The sequence below is a fragment of the Perissodus microlepis genome, chromosome 12 (assembly GCF_051167445.1).
Source record: "Perissodus microlepis isolate ML-2025 ecotype Zambia chromosome 12, ASM5116744v1, whole genome shotgun sequence".
Lineage (NCBI taxonomy): Eukaryota > Metazoa > Chordata > Actinopteri > Cichliformes > Cichlidae > Perissodus > Perissodus microlepis.
In genome coordinates, this window is record NC_140472.1 from 18,721,002 (window position 1) to 18,745,375 (window position 24,374).

At 41.7% G+C, this 24,374-nt stretch overlaps 1 protein-coding gene across 2 annotated transcripts in view; it reads left to right on the forward strand.

Moving 5' to 3' along the window:
• Positions 1-711: 711 nt before the first annotated feature.
• Positions 712-24,374, forward strand: part of LOC146376158 (coronin-1C-A) — a 39,885-nt gene continuing 16,222 nt past the window's right edge. Inside the window, exons 1-4 of one of the 2 annotated variants that reach the window (XM_084945663.1) lie at positions 712-764; positions 1,924-2,011; positions 5,041-7,018; positions 21,382-21,578. In XM_084945663.1, coding sequence (XP_084801789.1) covers positions 5,047-7,018; positions 21,382-21,578 — 2,169 coding nt within the window. In that variant the 5' untranslated portion in view covers positions 712-764; positions 1,924-2,011; positions 5,041-5,046. Of the gene's footprint in view, positions 765-1,923; positions 2,012-5,040; positions 7,019-8,204; positions 8,350-21,381; positions 21,579-24,374 lie in introns of those variants that run through there. The other variant, XM_084945664.1, reaches the window with a different exon arrangement.

A 24,374-nucleotide genomic window follows, 5' to 3' on the forward strand; every position in this document is an offset into this window, starting at 1 on the left:
TGCTAAAAAAAAAAAAAAGCCTGCTTCGAGTAAAACATCGCGTTAAACTAGTAACAGATTGGGGGTTTTTTCGAGATTAGATTCAAAGTGACCTTTATAAACTCAAACACACCGGCTTATAAGAACACTGGCTGCCTGTCTGTCGGCACAGTAGCTTTCAGTAAGCAGCCGGTGGGTGTGGACGGGCCCCTCTTCCCCTTCGTCTGCCGGTGAATTCTTGGCTGCAGCACCTCCACTTTTGTTTTATTATCTGAGGACACATCCTGTTTGGGACGTTACTCCAGTAACCAAGCGCAAACAAAAGAAATGGCCAGAGCTGTTTTCAGATAATATCCCGCTCCCCTGGGCATACAAATGCTCACGGTTTATCCCAGACACAACATAAAAAAACAACAACCCTGCTTTTCTTAACTGCTGGACAGAGGTGTAAAAAAAATGCTAAGCTCGTAACACTTGGGTAAGACTCCGAGGAAGTTCAGATTCCCCCCCCACGCCCCCCCCACACACACACACATTTTTTTTTATTATTTAAATTATAAAAAATGTTAACACAAGTAAAAACACGAATCAACTTTTTTTTTATCTAGCAGAAGGAGGTGAATAAAACTAAACTAAACTAAACCAAACTCAAGAAATGTATTCAAAAGCAGGAGGAAAGAAGCGCACAAGGAAAAGCAATCACCAAATTAAAAGGGGAAGCGGCCATAATTAAGACACGACAAACAGAGGAAGACGCGAGGAAACACAGAAGACACGGACAAAAGGTAAACAATTAAAGAAAAATACATGCAAGGATTTGGAATTAAATCCAAAAGAAAATTGTTTAAAAACCCAACAGCATTACACGTTTAATCCACAGCCTCAATTGGTTGGACTTTAACACAGTTAGCAAACGTAATCACCCTCCAAGTGGGTTGAAATGAGTAAACTAGCAAGAGTCCTGCCTGTGTCCTACAGTAGGCCTGTGTTTCACCCTGATCACACAGATTCATATTGAAGCACAAACTAAGTCATTTTCTATATTTGCTAGTGTGGCTTGTCTGCCTTGTGTCATGTCTTTGTTCTCACCTACTTGTATTTGTCATTTCCACTGAAGCTGTTGTTTTCAAATATACACAAACTGGCCACTTTATTAGTGACACCATGCTAGCACCAGGGTGGCCCCTCCCCCCACAGGTTGTCTTAATTCTACAAGATGTTCGAAACATTTCTCCGAGATTTTGGTGCATATTGACTCTCCTGTTGCATCACATCCCAAAGTGCTCTATTGGATTAAGATCTGGTGACTGTGAAGGCCATGTGAGTACAGTGAACTCAGTGTCATGTTTAAGAAGTCAGTTTGAGCTTTGTGACATGACACGTTATCCACTGTGCTCATAAAATAATCGACACGGTTTGGTTGAAGTTATACTTTGGTTGCAACCAGTGGTTAATTGATTTACCGTCTCCTCTGACCTCTGACATCAACAAGGCATTTTGAACCAGACAACTGAGTTTTTTAAACTCTGGCACCAACAACAATATCACCTCTAAAGTCGCTTAAATCACCTTTCTTCCTGATTCTGATGCTCAGTTCAAACTTCAGCATGTCATGTCTGCAAGCGATGTGATTTGCTGGTTAGATGTTTTTGCTGAACAGGCATACCCAATGAAGTGGCCATTGAATATACATATCCATTGTTGCAATTACACAGTGCTGCTGACTGTCCTCCCCCAGTGATGATTGATGATTTCTGTTTCTGATCGAATATTTCTGTTCTTCATAAACCGTGTGTCCAAACAGTGTTAGAGATATTTAATTTTACATCTCCAAGACAGCAAAAAGTAAATCTACAAGTCCAAGCGCCCCCTGATCTTATTAGTCAAATGTGCTGTGACATCACATTGATGTAATATAAGGCTCCTGTTGCTGGTTTATTTGAGGGAGGACCGATCATCACCAAACAACCAACAAAGAGCACTCTGTCAGTCCTGAGCGAGGAGCGATCGACTTGGCTACAACGTCTAACTGGTAAGTGTCAGCTGCAACATATAATAAGATATTTAATATTACGCCCAGTGTATTTTGGGAGCAGCAAGCTAGGCTTGTTGCTCTCTTGTGCTTATCAAAGCTTAGGGAAACAGTAAGTTGTGTATTTTCCACATGCTGAAACTTTGGTTTGTGCCTCACTGGTTTTGAATTCCTGGATGTCTGAGTATGCTGGAGCAACAGAGCACATGGGGATCAAGTGATGGGCTTTGGGCATTCAGGAGGGATGAGACCGGATAATTCACGAATTGTTGTTAGCATGGATGAAATGCCTTAAGGGAAGGGGTTCCCTACAATGAGTGAGAGAGTAGGTGGAGGATAATCTGTGAATGTGAATTCCACTGAGCTACGACACTGGCTTCAACCTGACTAGGCCGCATGACGTGAAGGAAAGCAGACGTGTCACTTGTTTTCACTTGATGTCCTCACATCTCCTTCTGCCTTTTATGTGTGCTATCATGCACATCTGCACTCTCTTTCATTATCACAGCTTCTCCACAGAGTTATGCCACCATTGCCTTGTGATAGCATTAGCCCCTTTCAACATGTCTCTGGCCAGCATGCAGGCCTGTCAGATGATAAGACAAGAGCAGTCATATGTTGTCACACAGATGGATGATGAGGCCGTAGACGGGAAACAGACTCCGTGTCCAGATCATTGTTCATTGTATTTAACCATTTTCTCTGCTTACTGCTGCAGTTTGGTGGGTAGTAACCCATTAAACAATTAGACACACTCATGGAAAGGTTTATCTCTTCAGCGTAATTGTAATCCCCCCCCCCCCCCCCCCCATGCTTGGCTTAATAATAGTTCATTTTACCTCCTCTTGCTAAGGCTGTAATATTTTCTGACCATTTATCTTCATAAGCAGCAATGACACCTCCATCATATTTGTAAGAGCAATAACTGCAGTCAGCTGTGGAGGATAATGTTTCTCTGGAGAAGCCTGCTGATATACAACACAGACCCTCAGTTAAATTAATATACACATCTCCCTACATTTAACATGCAGCACTGTGCTGAAGTCTCTAGCCACCCACCATATCTTTGTATTCTTCTGGGAAAACTGGAAATAGGTGGAGCAGTTTATTGAAACATCTGCAGAGCTGCACAGTATAAAAAGCAAAAAACAGTGTTTGTACAGTTCTATTGACCTTGAAAGTCAATATCTGCTATGACCACCTTTGTTCTTCAGTACGGCCTGAACTCTGAAGCTCTTCTTTCGATGTCTGTTGCTTTTTCTTCCGTTCTCTGTCAACATAATCTCACATGCTTTAACAATGTTGATGTCAGGGCTCTGGGGAGACCAATCCATGGCTGATAGTTTTCCACAATGTGTGTGGGTTTTTGTTTTGTTTTTTTCTTTCTTCTATCCAGTAAAACTGTCAAGATGGAAAAATTAAGCTGTTGGCAATAAGATGGCAGATGGTATTGTTTGGTGGATCAAAATCTGAAGATACTTTTGCGTTCTTAATTTCATCAATTTTGACAAGATGTCCAGCACCACTGACTGAGGCTACGTTCACACTGCAGGACTTAATGCTCAATTCCGATTTTTTGATCAAATCCGATTTTTTTGTCTGCTTGTTCACACTACAAATAAAATGCGACAGCAAACGCGCTCTAGCGTGAACGCTCAAAGCGGCCCGCATGCGCAAAAGAAGACGTCACACACAACGCGCTCTGTTTAGACCCAGAGCAAACAGTATTGTTTGACTGATGGCCCTTAATATAAAGACTTCGGACTTTACGTTTCCCAATTTTTGCTTTAAGTTATTTTGTTATTTACATAATAATGTAGATAACCTAATAATTATCCTTATTGCTGTTTTAGAGGAGCGGTGCTTCAAAGGATAGTTGCAGATTTCTGTCAGAATCTGCAGATTATACAGTACAAATAAAATGTTCACGTTTCTCCAACGTTGTCTTCCCAACAGTTTCACTGACATCTACACTGGATGGCCAGGAAGCGTTCGCGATGTCTTCTCGGGCGCTTCTCCGGCGCTGATAATTGGCGTCTGTCTTGTGTCAGTGACGTAAAAGACGGATTTAATGCGACATGACCGTTCAAACAGCAGTCGCTTTCTAAAACATCGGATATGTATCGGATTCAGTACCACATACGAAAGTAACCCAGATCGGATTTGAAAATATCGGATTTGTGCAGTTCACACTGTCATACCATGATCGGATATGGGTCGCATAGGGTCAAAAAAATCGGATTTGATGCGCTTTCGCCTGCAGTGTGAAAGTAGCCTGAAATGCAGCTGCAATCCATGGCAGAGCTCCGCCCGTGTCTTACAGATAGCTGTAGACACTCACTGTTGTACCATGACTTGTAGATGCATCAACTAAAGGGCTGGACTCTTTTTCTATTTTTTGAGGACATGACTCTTAGATACTGCACATCTGCTGTTTCCTCAGATGTTTTTAAGCACACATTGCACACCATGCTGAGATATGCCAAGTTTTCAGCTAGTAGGTCTTTGAGAAATATTATTTAGTGCCTGATGAACTATGTAATCTTTAACATTTTTGCTAAATTCAGCTAAAGAAATGTGAACTAATTACATGCTTTTGAGACAGACTGCAAGTAACAGTTCATCATCTGTGATGCTCAAAAAAACAAGAACAAACAAACAAAAAAAACCCTGATTCATACATTTACTGGATTACTGATCGATCGAAAAACAAAGTATGGAAATTCACAGGAGAGCTCACTGCTTAATGTTGCAAATGTAATTTGACTTAAAGTCAAGCTGGCCCAGACATTGGAAGTGCATTAAATAGTCAACAGGGACTATACTATTGCAGTTAAAGTAATAAGGTGGGCAATTAACCACCTCCATGAAAATGGCCCGTGTGACTATGAGTGTTTGCAATGTGCTGCACAGTGTCTGCTCACTTCCTCCTCTGTTTTCACTGTTTTTGTTTATTTCAGTTTTCAGTGTGTGATTGAAGGAGGATTTGGTCGACTGTTGTGAGATTAACATCGTGTCTTTCTCCACAGACCATCATGGGACAGAATCTAGACAAAGTGGAAGGAGGAGAGCAAGGTTTCAGTGAAGGATCGGAGGAGACAAAGCCCAGCCATGACTCTGAATGTGTGAGCAGTCATGCAGGTGATGTCATAGAGGGAGAAACATTATGTGAAGACGAGGGCAGTAACACCGGGGTAAAGCCAGAGTTTCAGGATCAGGAGCCAACAACACCTTCTAGTAAGGAGCACATGAATGTGTGGGAGAGTTCTGCTGCTGCAAGAGAGGTGAGACAGGGAGGGGTTGCAGGAAAGGAGGAAGGAGGAGGAGGAGGGAGGACTGCTCCACTGGTCCCACATGAGACGGACAAGGACTGCAAGAGCAGTTTGAAAACTGTGGAAAGTGCAAGAGCTCGTAAGCGGTTCAGTCAGATCAAGAGTGAGAAAAAGATCAAGATGGAGTATCTGGCAGAGGAAATCTTACCACATGAGGAGAACCAAGGTGAAAACCCAGAGGACGCAAGCTCTTTTCACATCTCTGAACGGGGATCTATGATGCAGACGAGCAGCAGATTTGGAGCTCATGCAGGAAGTGAGTCTCTGCACTTTCAGGATCTGAATGAAACCATGATGCATAAAGTTGAGAATGAGGATATTAAGATTTGCGCGGGAACAGTGGGCCGCTTGAGTGAGGGGAAAGAACCGCCCCCACCTCAACCCCAGCATCCTTTGAAAAACAGCCTTCAGAGAGCGCCTTTATCGGACGTGAGTGATACCATTCACTGTAGACCTTCAAAGGAGAGCGCAGAAAGTAAAACAAAACATGAAGCTGCCACCGATGACCAAAGAGAGTTGGCAAGGGCTTATTCACAAGTGGATACAGCTGACATGAATCCAGTTTCCACTGAACCCAGCTCTATTTTGGAGAAGCTGCTTAAGAGGAATAAAAAGGAGGCAACACCATCCCTTTCTAAAATAAAAGAAGTTTATACTGACTGCAAGGACACCTCAGATGTTCCTGTAGATGTAAGTGCAAAGGAGGTCCTTGACAGTTCAGCATTAGCATCGCCTGGTGATTGGATTGATCTTTCAGAAAGTGATATAAAGGGGATTTTGTCCTCCTCTGCAGATGGGATACACAATAAGCATAAAGCAGAGTATGCAACAAAAGATTACACCAGTAAAGACCTGGATGTGAAACAAGCAGTCTCTACTCACAGTGCAGCTTCAGATTTGCTTTGTTTTGAGAGCTCATGCCCAAAATCACGTGATTTCAGAGCTGAAGACATAGACTCAACTGATGCTTCAAACAAGCAGGATGTGAAGATAAAGGCAGATATAGGCCTCTCTGAGGGTGTAGGCTCGGATGATTTACAATCAGCTGTTTCACATGAAAAAAGTGAAGTGAGTGGTGAGGAATCTGCACCTTCCTCTCTGTCTCCACCTACAAAGAATGATGGGCAAAAGACAGACACCAGTACTCTGAGACCTCCTCTGAAGATAAGAAGTGATGCCGAGAGCAAAAGCAACCCACAGTTATCTGACTCTGAAAAGGCAGATAGTCAGTCGGTCAGGAGAAAAGAGTCCCTGAAGAAAACTGTTGCACTAGCTGCAGATGCTGGCTCAGTCTCGAGTTCAGGTGCTAAGGTTACCTCAGAAGAAATCCACCAAGTCTCAGTCAGCATGAGGAAGGATGCTCATATGACGCTTAACACAGAAAACAAGATTCCAGAAGATACTGCAAAAAAACCTGGCAAAGACGATGATGATGACTCTATCTCAGAGAGAAACAAGTCCCTGGGCACTCCCCGATCAAGGCCCGTCTCTGAACTCATAAAGGAGACAGTTCAGCTGCATGAAAAGCTGCAGCACCAGGAGCGGCCAAAGCTAGCTGAGCTCAAGTCGGATGAGCAGAACCAGTCCGTGAAGGTGGCACAGATGAAGGCGGCTTTTGATTCTGCTCAGAAAACCCCTGAGAAGCCCATCGAGAGGAAGCCATCAATGAGAAAAGGTAAGTAATTTGAAATCTACACTGTAACATACATAGTACTTTGCAGAGTGTAAGGAGGCTAAATCTAAGCCTAAAATCAAAGATCTTTAAATATTAATGCAAATTGCTTTTCATACATGGCTTCATATGGGATAAATACGGGATAAATCAGAAATGAAATATTTGGTACTTATATTTGAAGCAGCACCACTTCTTTTTGGTGTACGGGTGCACATTTTTTTTTAAAGCCATCATTTGTTGCAGGACTGCTTATTACCCTGGTAATTTTTTAGAGGTCATCATTCTTGTTGCAGAATGAACTGGGAACTGATTCAGCTGAGTATTGTGCAAAAAAACAGAACTAAAACAAGACTAAGACTTTTGTGCAATACTCCATTTACTGCAGCATCAAATTAACTGGGAGTACCAGGATAGCAGGAAAATGAATCAATGTCCGTGTTTATTGAAGTTTTTCTGGCATATTACCCCTAAAATGTTGGGAAAGGATGCCTGATAGACCACGGCTGTTTTCTAGTGTAGGGAATCTCTGGATTTGTGAAATACCGCCATCTCGTGGTGCTGTTTTACACTTGGGGTACATGTGTTCTTATGGAGATGTGAAATGTAATTTCAGTATTTACTAAGCAGGTATTAGTGTTGCTTCATCCTGAATCACACTTTTTGCTTATTGATGTTGGAAAAAGCCTAAGAAATTTAATCCAACTTTGTTAGCCAACTTAGCCACATGCCTTGTGTGTGTATATATCCTTCTAATAGTATCAGCCAGCTTGCCCCCACTCACTTACAACTGGATGTGCATGCATAAAGCCAGACTATCCAGCTATTTTTGCCTCAGCCTTATGCCATATTATGAAATCCTCCTGGATCATGAAGGACTTGCATTTGGCAGTTCATCTAAATGGGTAGTGAAATTGTGCTTTTTCTAAACATATGGTTGTAGAAAAATATGTATATAATAACCAGTATGTAGTAAATGGATAACAGGAGGACATAACGGCGTGCAATGGAGATTAAAATGGTATGAAGCTGCCATAAACACACAGTTTAGGAGTAATTTTCAGTAAGTGGGAACCTGAAGAAAGGAGGTGTGAGGTCTATGCTTGTGATTGGCTGTGGGCTGTGTCCTTCAAAGAAAGTAATCCACGCAGCGCTCGCCAAAGCAGCGGAGGGGCGGGGCCTGTGTCGGAGAGGGGAAAGAGCACACAGAGAGAGCGGCTCGTGTCAGCGCAGCAGCGGCTCCGGCAGAGGGAGGAGAAATCAGTTGGGATACGAGTTGGGTTTTGTGCTTTTTCATTCGGCTTTCGGAGATACTTGCATTTTCCTCTCAGAAGGTAGGTTAAAGATGATGTAGATTATTTAAGAATATTTCGTTTTTCTGCTTCGCTCTCTTAAATTGGTTGCGGCGATCTTCGTTTTTTTCCCCTACACCCAACTACAGCAGTCCAGACACGAAAGTGCATGCGCTAGCTAAAATGAATCGGGACAGTCTGTGTAATGGGAACATTTTTTTTTTCTCGGTAAAGCTAGCACTAACCTTTAGCGGCAGTTAACTGACATTGCTGAAAAACTTTCTAGCCCATAGACAAAGATGATTTTTGTTCCTTTGGCTCTTGGGTTTAGAGGGAGGGAATGTGCCGTTTGTACGTTATGGATCGGGGTGGGGTAGCTAGCCATAGTGCGGCAGGAAAACTTATCTCCCAAACGGTAGACCCACATACGCCGAGGTGCAACCGCGCCCTGCCCCCTGGCATTCACTGCTGGCGTCATTGTAGTCTCTTTCAAACTGAACAATGGGCTCGAAAAAATATCCAAATGTTAAGTCTTTCATTCGCACATACAGTAAATTACCCTCTTCGAGTCCATTGTATTCACGCAAATGCTGCTAGGTTCAGAACTGACCCACTAACACAGTGTTATGGAAGGGAAATGGGAAGGAGTCAAAGCATGAAAGTGGATGCACCTCCCAGTTGCATAGATTACTGCGTCCCCCCCCTTCTTCCACCATCACCAAACCGCCTCTGCTTCATCATACGTGGAGAGCTGTATATTAAATGCAAGTGTTGTTTGGCTTGCAGTCAAAAACGGTTTATTGCCTCAATATCTTAATTAAACTGCCCACAACTGGACCACAGATGTAATTAAATGGGTGTTGCCATTAATGAATGAGGGTGTTTTTTGGGGGGTGGGGGGTGGACAGGAACATAACTGCGTTTCACAAATGCAGCTTCTCAAGCCAAGATCTTTCTTTTTGACTTCATTATATGGCCAGTACATATTCAATAAACAGGTGCACTGAACAGAGAAAAGCAAACGCCTGAACTAGAGATGATTTGTTTTTGTTCTTTTAAAGTGATTGAAAGCAATCAAACCAATACCACCATTGGAAATGATTTATTACAATTGTTGACTCCAAATCTGAAGGTTTTATGGAGATAATTAAATACTCAGTGCTGTCTCCTTTATTCCCATTTGGCAGTCATAAGTAGTCTCCGTAAAGAGTCACTAGTGGCTGCATGAATTCCCAAACACTCTTTTGTGTAATCGCTGTGTCTGTGCGCCACCACTGGCTCATTTGCTTGTTTATGACAATAGGGTAATTTGAATTGTAATGACTGTGGTTAGTGTGCCAAAAGGGCAGCATGACTTACATACTTGGCCCCTGTCTTGAACTAGGTTACTCAGCTCCTATGTGTAATTAGCTCTGCAGTTGAAGGAGGGTCCCCCCTTCTCCCCATGTGCGAATCATGCTGGGGTCACAAAAGCAGGTGAAGGCTGACAGAGCGACCCTGAGGTCAGCAGTACTACAGCTCTACAGCTGTGTTAAGACTTGTTTGCCATTCCAGACACATCAACTTCTGCCTGTTGTGCTGCAGCACACGGTCTTGAGAAGTGGATAGCCTGCCTTCCTATGGCTGGGCTGAGAGAGGAAGTGGGTCAGGAAGCAGAGGGAAACTGAGCATAAGATGTGAGGGAGTGTTTGTTCCTATCAGCTGCTGCAAGGCGCTCTCGTGTGGGCTGTGGTGAACTTTCAAGTGAATTTCAAATATTGTGAATTACATGAAAGTTATATGGTATCCAGCATGTCCGTTACATTTATTTAATTAGTGTTGACTTCTTTAAATCAAGCACTTCCCATCTGGTGGATTTTTTTTCTTCTTTTTTCACAAGTAGTTGTGGCTTTTCAGGGAAATACAGAATAAGCACTTTCGGACTGAAGAAACCTTTACACGGTTCTTCTTTTTTGCTTGTCCAGAGGGCAGAAAGTAGGAAGTGTTAAGGTTATTAAAATCCCACTTGTGGAGTCTTTTTAGTGCCTGCATTAGGGTAGGCAAACCTACTTTCAGCACAGGAAGACCAAAATAAACAAGCTAAAATGCAACAAGTCATACAAAAAACAGAAAAAGCCATTGCTTCCATTTCATCTAATCTTCTGTGGCATCCATGCACTGCAGAAAGGTGTAGAGAGAAAATCATGAAACTGAAATAGGAAGCATATATTTTCCGTGGTATGACTTACTGGTAGCTGTCCCTGGCCAAGGACCAGCACATGCCACAAAGTGTTATGTAGTAAATTTTCAGATTGGTTTTTAGATTAGATTATGGACTGCAGGCCTCTTTTGCAGTTTATCTTATCATGAAAACACTGCACCAAACACAGCGTCCTCCGTGTGCTCCTATTGGAGTACCCCCCCCCTTGCAAAACAAATCCTCTAGTTGGTGGACTAGTCCAAGACTTTGGCCTTATGTGTATGTTAGATGCTTGGACATCATCAGTGTCATGTGGAAAGAAGCTAAACATTGAGTCATCGATTTGGCCTCTGCATCAAAGACTCCATTCGCTTACATGCCTCTGTCCTGTCTATGCAAGATGTTATCTCAGTTCCTACATAATCAATAAATTTCTTTTTTTAAAATCTGAGCACAGATACATGTGATTAACTACCTGCTTAGTGCAGTCGTGCATTTGCTTGTTTAGACTGGACTAGTAGATAAGAAAAGGGACAGCTGGCTAAATCTATGCTGCTAATTGCGTTAGTCCCCATTGCTCAGACAAGTTGCGTCCATAACAAAGACCATGTTATGAAAACAAGCCAGTAGTCAGTTCGGCATCTAAATACCCTTTCTGTTTTGTCCTGATATGTTTGGCATAAAGTTTATTTTTTTTCTTGTGCTGAAGAATGAAGTTAAATCCGCAGTCCACTTTTTGTTAGTCATCTTCTTTACGTTTGTAATGAACTGTAGATGAGCAGTTTAAGCAGGTGCAGTTACACTAATACTGTTTTATCCATTGGTCTTTCCCACCACCACTTACAACATCTGTTGAAATGAAGTGGTGGTTTGTGCATTAGTCAGTGGGGGAGGGGAAGTATCTAATCAGGAAGAAGGAAGGAATATGCTTTGTACACTGAGGCGGTAATATTGAGCAGATTTTCTTTTCTGAGTTGAGGAATAAGCAGGTTTTGACTTTTTGTCTGCTTTTCATTTGGCTTATCATGCAGATTGTCTCATGGGAAAAGGAAAATGTCCACACAGATAAATGTAATCCTACACACGAACACCAACACAAACTAGGGTTTTTCCTGTTGTGAGTAATTTTCTAAGACTTTAAAGTGGTTCCTGTTAAACCTTGACTTCTAAGTAGGATAAGAAGTTTGGGATTTAGTCCTTAAAGTCTTATAGAGCAGAAAGTGATAAAGAGTTTGGATGAAGGGCTAAGCTTGAGCACTCTGAGGCATGGCCAGTCTCACGTTGAACACGCGGACGTTTTCTGACACATTTGTTTCTTATGTCTGGCTTTAAGGAGTCGTTTTTTTTCTCTTATGAAACGAGGAAGTTGGAAAACAGGCAGTGTCAGTTTTTTATTAAACATATTAAACATAGGATCTGAGGTATGTGATCGCAGCTAGTAATTAGTTCTGTGCTGCTCTTGGGTCATAAATCTAAATATATTTCTATGGCTGAGCAATATGGAAAAAAATCTTGTCACGGTAATTCAAAAACGTTTTACAAAACAACACGAGCAAAATAACAGAAAATAATATCTTAAAAAGCAAAAAGATAGGTACTGTATCATTTCATTTTTTTCAATTGTTTTTAATAGATTCAAGAACAGTACTGCTCCAGTGAAGTGGGCAGTGAGGCTCATATATGGCTCAGAGCACAAGTCTGGTTTGGTAGTGAAGTATGGCACAGCTGTTCAGATAGCTGGGAATGTGCTGTCTGAGAGAATTGTTTATGGCCAGTAGGTAGTAGGCATCGAGGGTTGGTTACTTAAATCCAACATTTTTGACTCCCTGTACTGGCGTCTACATGTATTTACATGCCTTTGTGGAAAAAAGGTAGAGTATGCAGTGCAAGCTGCTCTGCTTCTTTGGCTACGTTCACACTGCAGGTGTTAATTCTCAATTCCGATTTTTTTGTCTGCTTGTTCACACTACAAATAAAATGCGACAGCAAACGCGCTCTAGCGTGAACGCTCAAAGAGGCCCGCATGCGCAAAAGAAGATGTCACACACAACGCGCTCTGTTTAGACCCAGAGCAAACAGTATTGTTTGACTGATGGCCCTTAATATAAAGACTTCGGACTTTACGTTTCCCAATTTTTGCTTTAAGTTATTTTGTTATTTACATAATAATGTAGTTAACCTAATAATTATCCTTATTGCTGTTTTAGAGGAGCGGTGCTTCAAAGGATAGTTGCAGATTTCTGTCAGAATCTGCAGATTATACAGTACAAATAAAATGTTCACGTTTCTCCAACGTTGTCTTCCCAACAGTTTCACTGACATCTACACTGGATGGCCAGGAAGCGTTCGCGATGTCTTCTCCGGCGCTGATAATTGGCATCGGTCTTGTGTCAGTGACGTAAAAGACGAATTTAATGCGACATGACCGTTCAAACAGTAGTCGCTTTCTAAAACATCGGATATGTATCGGATTCAGTACCACATATGAAAGTGACCCAGATCGGATTTGAAAATATCGTACTTGTGCCGTTCACACTGTCATACCATGATCGGATATGGGTCGCATAGGGTCCAAAAAAATCGGATTTGATGCGCTTTCGCCTGCAGTGTGAAAGTAGCCTTTGTCACACTTAAACTGTCTCCTCCTCCTGGTTTTAGCTCCTTCCTTCAGGGAGTCACCACCGAGAATCATATTGATCTCATACCATGCCTATCATCTTCCTCTGTTACACCAATCCTCTGCATGTCCTCCTTCATTAAATCCATGACTTCTTTGTGGTCTTCCTTTCTCCTGCCTGGCAACTCTTCAATATATTTTGTCCAATTTATCCACCATCCGTCCTCTGCACATGTCAAAACCATCTCAGCTTTGATTTTTGAACTTGCTATTATTCTATGCTATTATTATTATTATTATTATTATTATTCTTTTGTCACAAATCACCCCTGACACTTGTCTACACCCTACCTGCACTCTCTTCTTCATCCCTCTTGTGTATTCCCCATTGCTTTTGATGATTAAACTCTTCTATCTTCACTACTTCTACTCCTTCTCATTCACACACGTTCTGTCTTGCTTTTGCGGTCTTTAATTCCTCTTCTCTCCAAAGCATACTTCCACCTCTCCAGGCTTTCTTCCAGCTGGGAGGGGCATTAAGCCAGTGTATTCCTAGTGCCAATCCCAAACCTAGATAAATGGGGATGGTTGTGTCAGGAAGAGCATCCAGTGTAAAGTTTTGCCAGATCAAATATTGGTTAACAATGGTTAAAACATCTGAACACTACATAATTCCTCTGACCCTTCTTTTCATCAATGTCATCATCTGTAGTCATTTGGTCTTTTATCTCACTCACACTCTTAATGTGCTGGCTTCCACGGCTGCACTCGAATATTAGCAAATGTGTGGCTGCTTTAGTGCGGATTGTAGTCTGTCAAAATGTGGGTGGAATGAGTTCTATAGATTTTCCATTGAAGTCAATGTACAACAGTTACAGTCAATATGCAGAATCAAGGAAAGCCATTTTATAATTATTTATTTATTTATTTATTTTTAGAGTTTTATCACTCAGTCCTTCTCATTTTGTCTACAAACTGTAAAAGAATACAGCTGCTTTCCTTAAAACACTATCTGTGTAGTGTTTTCTATGCTTACGAATGAAAGCACAGATTGGGGTCGGAGAGAGGTGGGGGGAGAAAAAGAACTAGGCACGTTATCTCATTGTTTCAAAAATTGCTGGAATGTAGCTGGACTCTGATTACAATAGTGGTCCGTGGCCTTGGTTACAGGAAGGGGATTTAGGTGGCGTCTCATGCGGTCTTGGTGACAAAAGGCAAAAGGCAGTCAGTGTGTGAAGAGCAATGAGGCGACGTTGGCGGGTGGGTGTGTGTGGTGTGAGGGGAATTTGAGTGTGAGAAAGAAATGTCTGTCCTATACTGACTGTTACTAAAGGTACAATATGATACTCTTTAACCACAAATACAATCCCATGCACCTTCCTCTCTATATTACCACCATATTAGTGTGAACCTGCATGGATGGCTAGCAGTGACCTGGGCTGAGTTTAACAAGGTGGCACTATTTGGTAATTTAAGAACTTTACATGAAATTAGTATATTTTCATTTTTGATGTATATTGCTGTCCTTGGTTTGGTGTTAAACTTCATTTAAAATGATCTTAGAACTAATAAAAGTAGTTAAACTTTAACTTCTTTATATCTGTTGACTAGAGCAGGGCGATATGACCAAAAATATTTATCACGATATGCATTTGAAAATTTGCGATAACGATATAACTGACGATATAATTGACACTAGACAAAATACTTTACAACTCCACAACTTTGATGTTTTTTTTGCACTAATAATGTATTTTCACTTAAACAAGCAGCTGTTTTATGTGCATTAAAGTTATATAAAAATGTAACAGCGCAAATGCAAATTCCTTGCTGACAGTTTATCCAAAAGGCATTTCCAGTGGAGATTGGCCGAAATATCCTCAGCATAACTATGTATCATATCCACAAAACTTAAAAAGAGGTTATACACACACAATACGGTAATATTATGTTGAAGCACAGTACGTATCACGCCGCGAGGCTGCTGCATACGATAGCCATAATGCTCCGACAATCCATCAAGCGGTGCGGCTTCGTAGCTTAGCAAAGTCGTACTAAAACATTTGACAGATTTTCGAGTGCCGTGTAACACATAAAATCGTTTCGAGGTCAGTAAACACAACCAGAATTCATAAATAAGGTACGCGGGATTATAAGGGGCACTGTTGATTTTCAGAAAAATCAAAGGATTGATTTTAAGTGTGCCCTATTTTCCAAAAATCTAATAGCTAATAACGTAATAACGACGGCCCGCTAGCATGTGCTACCAGAAATAGTGTTTTGTTGTGTATTCTGAGGGACGAAAGCTAAACCAGTTCCACACCACTGAAGTTGCAGCATTTTTACAAACCAATTCTGGTTCATCCGTTTCATTCAACGATCCGCTTTCGCCCTTCCCATTCTCCGCCGCCATGTGCATATGTAAACAAATGCACTGCGCTTGCGCGTTTTACCCATATTCTATCGCGATATTTCATTTTCTTATCGTTGGCCAACATTATACCGGTATTACCGTGAATGGTATGATATGGCCCACCCCTACTGTTGACATGCTGATGGAAAAGAAAGTAGGTTGATGTAATTCATATGCAGCTAATAAGAGTATATAGTATACAGCAGTTTTCCATAATGACTGTTGGTGACCGTTTAGGCTCTGTCTGTGATTCCGCTCTAATTCCGCTGCCCCTCCCTCTCCAACATCAGCTCATCCTGATTTGTGGCTGGGATTTTCATGTTATGTCACATCTTACTCACCAAGCAGCGAGCACGCTCTAAAACACAAAGCAGCAAGTGCAGTTTTGCACCCTGAAAACAGTGATTAAAAACATATAGAGCCTGGAAGTGGATTTTTAACTGATATATTGTTTACTCTTGATTTGAGTTGCTTTGATTTGATTCACAAGAGGTTATATTTGGGTTTCAGCACCATAACAGAGAGACTCTTTACTTTAGCTCTGTCTTTACAACAGTGCAGTTATGTTTGGTAATATCATTGTACGTTAGTTGTGTCAATGGGAAACCGGTTGTAATACAAATGGGTGTTGACAGATTGAGGTGCCCTATGTTTTAACTGAAATGTGTGAACATAACTGACTGTGGCAGCATGAGATGTCTCCTGTCACTGAGGTGCTGCCACAGTGGATGACTGTTTTATAACACAAATTAAAGGGGGCCATTTATATTTCCTTGGCCAGTGGTCACCCGCTCTCGTCATTGATGAGTGACAGAATATATGCAGAAGATAAATCGGTTTCCGCACAGCAAAATAGCCCAGCACGGCAGAGTGGAGTGTCCCTCAGTCTGAGGGCCCAATCTAGCACCGGCCCAAAGGGAAGCCTTGGTTTTAGAAACTCTGCTGTTCCTAAAGGTAGTATTGTCTGTTGTTTGATACTGGTTACACATGACTGGAATACTGTTCAGTTGCTTAACAGTGTCAGATGTGAGTGCAGTTGAGGAATACAAACAAGGATGTTAAAATCTGTGTCACACTGGTGCTACTCCTGTTGGTAATTTCCTCGGGGTGTGGGCCCTCCTCCTGTCTCTGCACATCAGGCTCAGTGCTGCTGGCTCAGGAGGCAATAAGGTACATGGGTCTGCTTTCATCTTATTTGCCCAAAAGATTTTTATTTATTTATTTTTTCTTGACTTGGGGCTGAATCAGTGAACTGTAACTCTCAGGAGGCTATCATTGAATACACACAGCATTTCTCCTGGGAGTGTCTCCGTATCACTAACGTATGACTGAAGCTGTCAGTCCAGTGCCAAGCCTTTACTGCCTGAACACACAGGCCCCGCTGATTTTACATGCCAGAGCCACTTAACACTAAATATCTGCAGTTTGAAGCTGTAATCAATTTAACTATTTAGAAGCTGTTATTTGAGAGTTCTTCTCTGTTTTTGTGTTAACTTTTGCAGTTTGAGCAAATAAGATGATCAATCTTTGAGTTTGAACACATTCAGCACCATGTGCGCTACCAAATGAGGAAAACTGGTGTGGTCATGGTTGCTTTATATGTGTATTTAGAACCAAGCAGATGACAGCGTTCTAAACGGACCTGACATAACAGATTTTCTACTTTAATAAATGGCATGGCTGGATAACTTTTTCTTTTCAGTTCAGCTGTGACACTACTGCTGCTTTTCTGTCCTTCCTCTTTTCAACACCTGAGCTTGGCCCTGGTGACATTTCCCTTCAGTGAGATCAGAGACACTGGAATACGTACCTCTTTACACATTACACAAAACAACTGAGTAGAAATGCCAAAACCCCCCCCAAAACAACTGAAGAGGAATAATAGCAGTGAAAACATAACAAATAACTGGTGATTAACAGACTTGATGTATAAATCGTGTACATGAAGTATGCGACTTATTTGTCACACACATTGTCTTGTAACAAACTAACACAAATGGCTGCCACACTTCTAATTATGGACTTACACTTTTGTTTCTATTTTCCTATTGTTTAATGGCTCCCAGCTGGAGAGTTGCTTCCACTGACTGTTAATTAATTGATCACTAGAGAAAGTCTGGAGTTTGGAGCATTTCAATTTGAGTCTGAATGTAGTCCAAAACTACTGAGAGTCTTGCTTTTTATATACAAGTGCAATACTTCTGGAATAAATGTAATTCTAGTCTGCAGTGAGTATAGGAGGCTCAAAGTTCTTTAGAAACTGTGCCGTCTTCCTGATTAAATGTTGTTGGGACACGTCACTACCACACAACGTGGCCTATTCACCATGACCCAGTGTTGTATTATCAACTGCCACCCCACCCAGTCTGCTCGGACCTGCAGCGTGTACACTGCCCATCCCTCGTGATTAAGGTTGCATATCCCATCTAGGAAACAGTGGATCAGTCTGGTTTCATTAAGCATTTGTAGTGCAAACACTTCTTTCTCAAAATATTTACATCACTTTTGAGTAGCTGGGCATTACAACAGTAATGTAATACTGGGCTTTTCTGCTGCTTGTTTTGCTGATGACAGTGTGGCAAGGACTCTGTCTTCTGGTATTTCAAAACTTAGCTGCACCTGATTATCCTGATCGGTAGGCTTGCTTCAACTTTTCAAACAAAAGAAACTCACTTCACTTAAATCATCCTTAAATCATCCACCAGTTTACATTTAAGGTGAAGAATCAGCCATAAGCTAATGCTTCACTTTGTATCAGCAATGCTTAAGTAATTCCTGAACTTTAGTGGTTTACCTTGACAGTGTTAGCATAGGTAAAACTCCAAAGACACTGCTGCATCTCATGTTTTGGAGTTTCCGATTGGTCTGGTTGTGTTGCAACATCTCCCTCTGCACAGTCTGGGACTCTTTGGGCCCCTGTACTGATCTATCATTGAAATGGCTGTTAAAACCATCACAATCTTGCACGTCTTGACAGCTGCGAATACCAAAATGGCCTTTAGACTACGTAGCAGGGACTGTTGGCGTGTGTCGTGAGGATTGTACTTACAAGAACAGACTAGCTGCAGTGTAACACGGGCCATGGCATGTGTAATTCTGTAGTGATCACAGGGAAATAACTGTTGGCCAAATAGCAAGTGAAACTAATCTCACCTCTGATGTGGTGGAAATAAAGCAGATTTGATGGATAAATTGCTGTTTATGTGGATGAGGCTTTAGTTTTGGCTGTGTCACTAAATGGAGCTCAGTCATGCTGTGTACCCATCAGTGGAGGTTTTCTTCGTTGTGTTGATTTGTGCAGAAGCAGGCTGCCCACCAGTATGTTGTATGGAGGGCAATTTATTTAAAATGAAATGATATTACAAGATTTTTTTTTTTTAGGCTCACAGTGGATATTAGTTTAGTAGTATAAGTTTTTGCTATGCATGTAAGCATAATTGTACAGTAAAAGCAACATGTCACTCACCACACCAAAACGATGCTTTTGACATCCCCCCCCCCAAAAAAAAACCCCCCTTCTATGCAGGAAACCCAAGTATGAATTCATTTTTGTGATCATGTACATGCTCAATCATCACTGCCACCACAAAAAAGCAAAAAAAAGTGAGTTTAAGCCCTCTCTAAACACCTGCTATGCACTCTTTGTTCACTCCAATATTCATACCATATCCTGACCTCAAGCAGTCACGCCATCATGTCTGATTTGTCTAATTCATATGGTGCACATAGTTTATTTCCACTCATGTGTTTTTGATCTCTCTGCACAGAATAAAGTACAGTCAGTTTGACTTTAGAATATTTCCTTTAACTCCACAAAGAGAACATTTGATGACCTCCCCTGTACCCTTGACGATAAGTTTTGACACCTCAGTATATATCAATACAGATGGGGTTTGACGACCATATGAATGATTTCCGGGTTTTTCCAAGGGTAGTCGGATAGGCACAAACCACCCTCACTAACTTCTGATGCACACCCAGTCATTTTGATCTTTAAGCAGGCTGAAATATGACAGAAACCTCTTGGTTGAGAGTTTAAGGGCACATGTAGGCTTTCATGTGATATGTGTTTTCATGTGTGCAAGGGTTTCCTTGTATTTGTTAGAAGAGATGCATAAAAAAGGACAAGATTAAAATAATAATAAAATTATTCACCTGTAATTAAAAGAGCTACGGGCAAATAAAAGCGTGCAAATCTGCCTCATATTTTGGTGTCGTCAGTACATTTTCCTCCAGGGAGGCATCTGATTTCAGTTTCTACTGACATGCAGCTATGTGACAAACAAAGCTGTACAGGTACGCAAACAAGGCTTGCCTATCACAAGTTTTTCCTGTAAAGTGTTGACCCAGATTGTGATCGCATTACTGGAAAAACGCCCCCCACCCCCCCATTTTTTTGTTTTTTTTTTCCTTCTCCATTTTGGACACACATGAAAAATAATTACAGCTCATTATATAAGGTTTTGTGAATAATTACCTTTGGTTATCTTTGAAGGACTTCAATGTAGTTGATCAGCTCTTTCCAGAACTAATCAAGTTTGAGTTTCCTACACCAATGCACTCCTGAACCAGATAAATGTAGGGAGGACCCCTCCAAACCCCTGTTTTGAGCAAGATTACAATTTGAGATTAAAAATTCCATTTTTGAACAAATTAGCCTCTTTAGGTTTATAATAACTTATTCATTCTACTAGTTAATGACATTCTATACTTGTTTTACGGTAGATAAGGGCTGTTCGGACACTCCCACTGCTCAACAGGACGAACTTCCTGCTTGTGTTGTGATCCTTGTCCTGTCGGAAACATGCCACACAAGTGTTTCTCGCTCATAGTCACTCTTTCCTCCTTGCTCGTTCACTCTCCTCCTCTCTCCCAGTCTCTCTTTCTCTCTCTGCACACAGTGGAAAACCACCTTCAAAACATGTCCCACATCCTGTGCCGTGCTTCAGTCGTGGTGGTTCAGGCTTTGAAACTGTTCCCATGTGGAATATTAAAAAAATAGAATAAAGGAGTCCGAAACCCACCCAAGAGTGTTTGCCTGTCTATAGGTTTTGGTAAGATTGGACCTCATTCAGTTGTTTGTCTGAAGTTGGATGGCTTTCCATTATCTTTGGAAGTGGTTTGTTATTGTAGGCAGAGCTGTGGAACTTGAAGCTTTTGAATGAGCATGTTTTCCAGAGTGCCTTTGTCTGCCAACAGATTGTTGTCTTGGTAAAGATTTTAGCTGAACCAGCCACAGAGTCTGTTTTTGTTTGGATTGGGTATGTCCTATTTTTCCCTCTTAGAAGTGGCTCTTTCTAAAAGTGTGCCACAGATACATGCTGTTAGTATGTCAGATGTTTAATGTTTGGCACAATGGAAGATTTGGGAGGCGCGGCGGGGGTTACAGTTACCCATTGGAAATAGTTTGTGTTTCATGAGATTTTAAAGACTTCATTCTGTTTCACAGTATCTCTTTGGAAGTGCTTACCTGACATTAGCGAAACCATGAAATCACACCATTGTATTTCACTGTAGCCTCCTCACATTATTTAAAAAAAGGTGATAAATCTGTCAATCTGAAACATGCATGTGACAAACTCCTCTTTCTGAGGACCAAATAGATACAAGGAGACTGTGCATAGCGACAACTTCAGACTTTTATCAAATCTCTAATGTTCTCAGTCTGTAATCACAAATGTGCTGAACGTTTTCGTTGGGTGTCTCACCCTCTCGAGGCTTTCACTAGTTCACATACTCTACATTTGTGTTGGTGCATATTGCAGTTGCGGCTTGTGCAAACCTCTGCTGAAATGAATAGGTTCAACATCACAACGGCAACAGTGTGTCTTTAAATAAATGTGCTCTCTGCCTTTTTTTCTGCAGATATGAGACGAGTTGTACGGCAGAGCAAATTCCGTCACGTCTTCGGCCAGGCGGTGAAGAATGACCAGTGCTACGATGATATCCGGGTCTCGAGGGTCACGTGGGACAGCGCCTTTTGTGCAGTGAACCCCAAATTTGTCGCCCTAATTATTGAGGCCAGCGGTGGCGGAGCATTCCTCGTCCTCCCTCTGCACAAGGTGAGTTTATTATGTGTTGTGCGCCCTTTGGACTGGGCTGGGGTGTGCAAATGGAGTGAACTGAATGTATAAGCATGGTTGCATCCACTTTTTAAAAATCGTATTCTTTATCATACTACATGATTTCAGTGCTCCCTGATTATATTTTGAGTAATATGAATGTAAAGTTGAACTATAAACCTTTGGATTAATGTTTAACAGTGGGTTGTTTCACACAAGCCACGCAAGTACAATGCAAGCTACACGGTCTCCTGATCCTTGCCTCCATGTTGATGAGTTTTTGGATGAAAACAAATTAGCAGGGTACATGCCTCCCGTTTGTTTTTACCTTGTGTCATAATTAGGTCAGTTAAGGCGCAATAGAGGTCCAATGTCCTGGCATGTCCCACAAACCTCTTGGCTGCTGTTATGTTTGATAGTGGTGAATTGCTGCTTGCTTGTGTTTGTTTGTCAGCGTCAGGCAGTGGCCAAGTAGCAGGTCCTGACATAGAGTGACATAAGCACTGCAATGCTGTTGACAGATCTACCCTGGACCTGTAATTAGTGTACACCACTACACTGCCATGTCATATGAGCTAGCCCTGGCACTGGAGACCGCATCCTTAGGCCTGTCATCACACAGCTTAACACCTCTCAGCACCTCATTCAATACAAAGCTTGTACTGGAGGTGGGCTGCAAGCTCGAACCGGTTCACACTCCTCCTGGGTCCTCCTCTTTCTGTGTCTGTGTACTACTGAGCTTCCCTTTGCATGCCATGCTGCAGTACAGTAATGGTGTGTCTCCTGAACAAAGTCTACTTTCACTGCTGAATTTAAAAAAAAAAAAAAAAAAAAAAAGTTTTCAGTGAGGTCTTTCTGTACAGCGAAAACCTCTAGGCAGTTTCCTCAATTGAGACTTTCAGATCTTCCCACGTATTTTCTTGTAACCCTGACAAACTAGTCCTTCAAATGTGAGTCTTTTCTTCATAGAGCAGCCCATGCTTTGAGGGCCTGGCGCTGAAAGGGGAATTATGTTAGTTATGATTTGAATGTATGCATGTTAAAGATACTTTGACATGTATTTGTGCCACCAAACCTGTTTTACAGATAACCATAATGGGAAAAGACAGTTATTAGAACCTACAACTAACATAAAGATTTAAGCTTAAATTATTAATTTTTTTTCCTTTTAACTTCTATTTCAAGTCTTTATGACCTTACTATTCTCAAATGATTTTTTTTTCTGACAAAGCAGGTCCATCTGGAAATCTCAGTATAGCCTCAGCTGGCAATGCAGGTCTCAAAAGTGGGACAAGTCTGTTCTTGCAAATTGTATGACTAGACTGCAGAGCAGTGGACTGGTATTAAAGAGTTGATCTCTACACTTAACGTCATTGCTAAAAGACTACATGGAAAAAGCTATTTCTCAGTTATGAATGGATTACACTAAGTTTTGTGTAAATAAGCCTGTTTTTCTGTGTTCTCGTTTATGCAGCTCTGCCTTGTGGATAAAACTCTTAAGTTAGTTTTTTGGGTCTCATTCCACTTTTTTGCAAGGGTGCACATCCCCTCAGTGTCTTCAACCTCCCTCCCCTTTGGATTTCTAATTTGAGGGTGCATCTGTGCGGCTAACCCATCTGCCTGTGCTGTGTGGCTCCTAGTCTCTACGGGAAGCCAGCTGCTCTGGGCCTTTGTCCCAATGCTTACTCCCAGTACAGCCCTTTGTCATTACTCCACTTATGGGGAGGGGGAGGGGGTGCAGCAGAAGTGTGATGATGCAATCTCCCCCCCTTTGTAATTAAGCTATAAGTAACTATGCACTGTCTTTGTTACTGTCATGCAAGCCCACAGACGGGGGGAGCAATATTTCTTTTGTCCTCAAATTGCTTTTTTGGGTATATAAAAAGCATCACCTAAAATTCAGATCTGTGACCTGACCTCATGGGGGTGGCTCTTTTTTGTGACTCACTAGGTTGTGGGTTAGTGCGGCAGGCCGCCCTGACTCAGCACAGCCACGAGTATTGTTGCCTGTTCCTGAGAGAAAAATGAGATTTATAGAGAGGGGATCAGATGTCTAGCTTTGCACATGTCATTCCCTTCCCTCATGCTTTCAATCTGTCCCTTTCTCATTCTTAGCTGGATGCCTGCTAATTTATTCCCTGATTTCCATATGAAGGAAGTTGTAGAAGTGAATACAGCAGCTAGCTCGTAATTGGAAGAAAAAATCCTGATGGCTCCTCTCTGGTCAACACGAACGAAGAGCAAAGGATGAGTGAATTGTTACTGTGGATTTTAATTTATAGTCCTTTAAATCAAAATCTGATTTGTTCATCCTATGATGGGAGTGTTATAAAAAAAATCCTGCTCAATAAACACTTTTACCCAGCAACACCTTTATGTTCTAAGCACTTTACAGAAATCAAATTTGGAGTGTGGGTTTTAAATCAATGGTACCATTCATTCACTCTGCTGAGCCTGTGCCTGTTAGTAATCCTTGGGCATTTCTACAGTGACACGTTATTTCTCCTCTGTCTAATATTCACTTGGTTTTACTGCCTTTGTAGCTGCTTCCTGTGTCTTTATGCAAAAATGCACTGGGTGTGCATGATATCCAGGGTCTTTCCCCACACTTTGGTCATTTTGCTTCTGCCTTTGCCGCTTCTGCCTCTCAGTCCTGCTGACTGCAGATTTTACCATATATGGTCATTCACTGCTCCCTGCCTGACAGGCTTCCAAGACCATTTCCTCCCTGCCCTGCCATTGGCTGCTTCGTGCAGTGTAAGTACACATGTGAATTCTGGGATAGGCCGAAATATG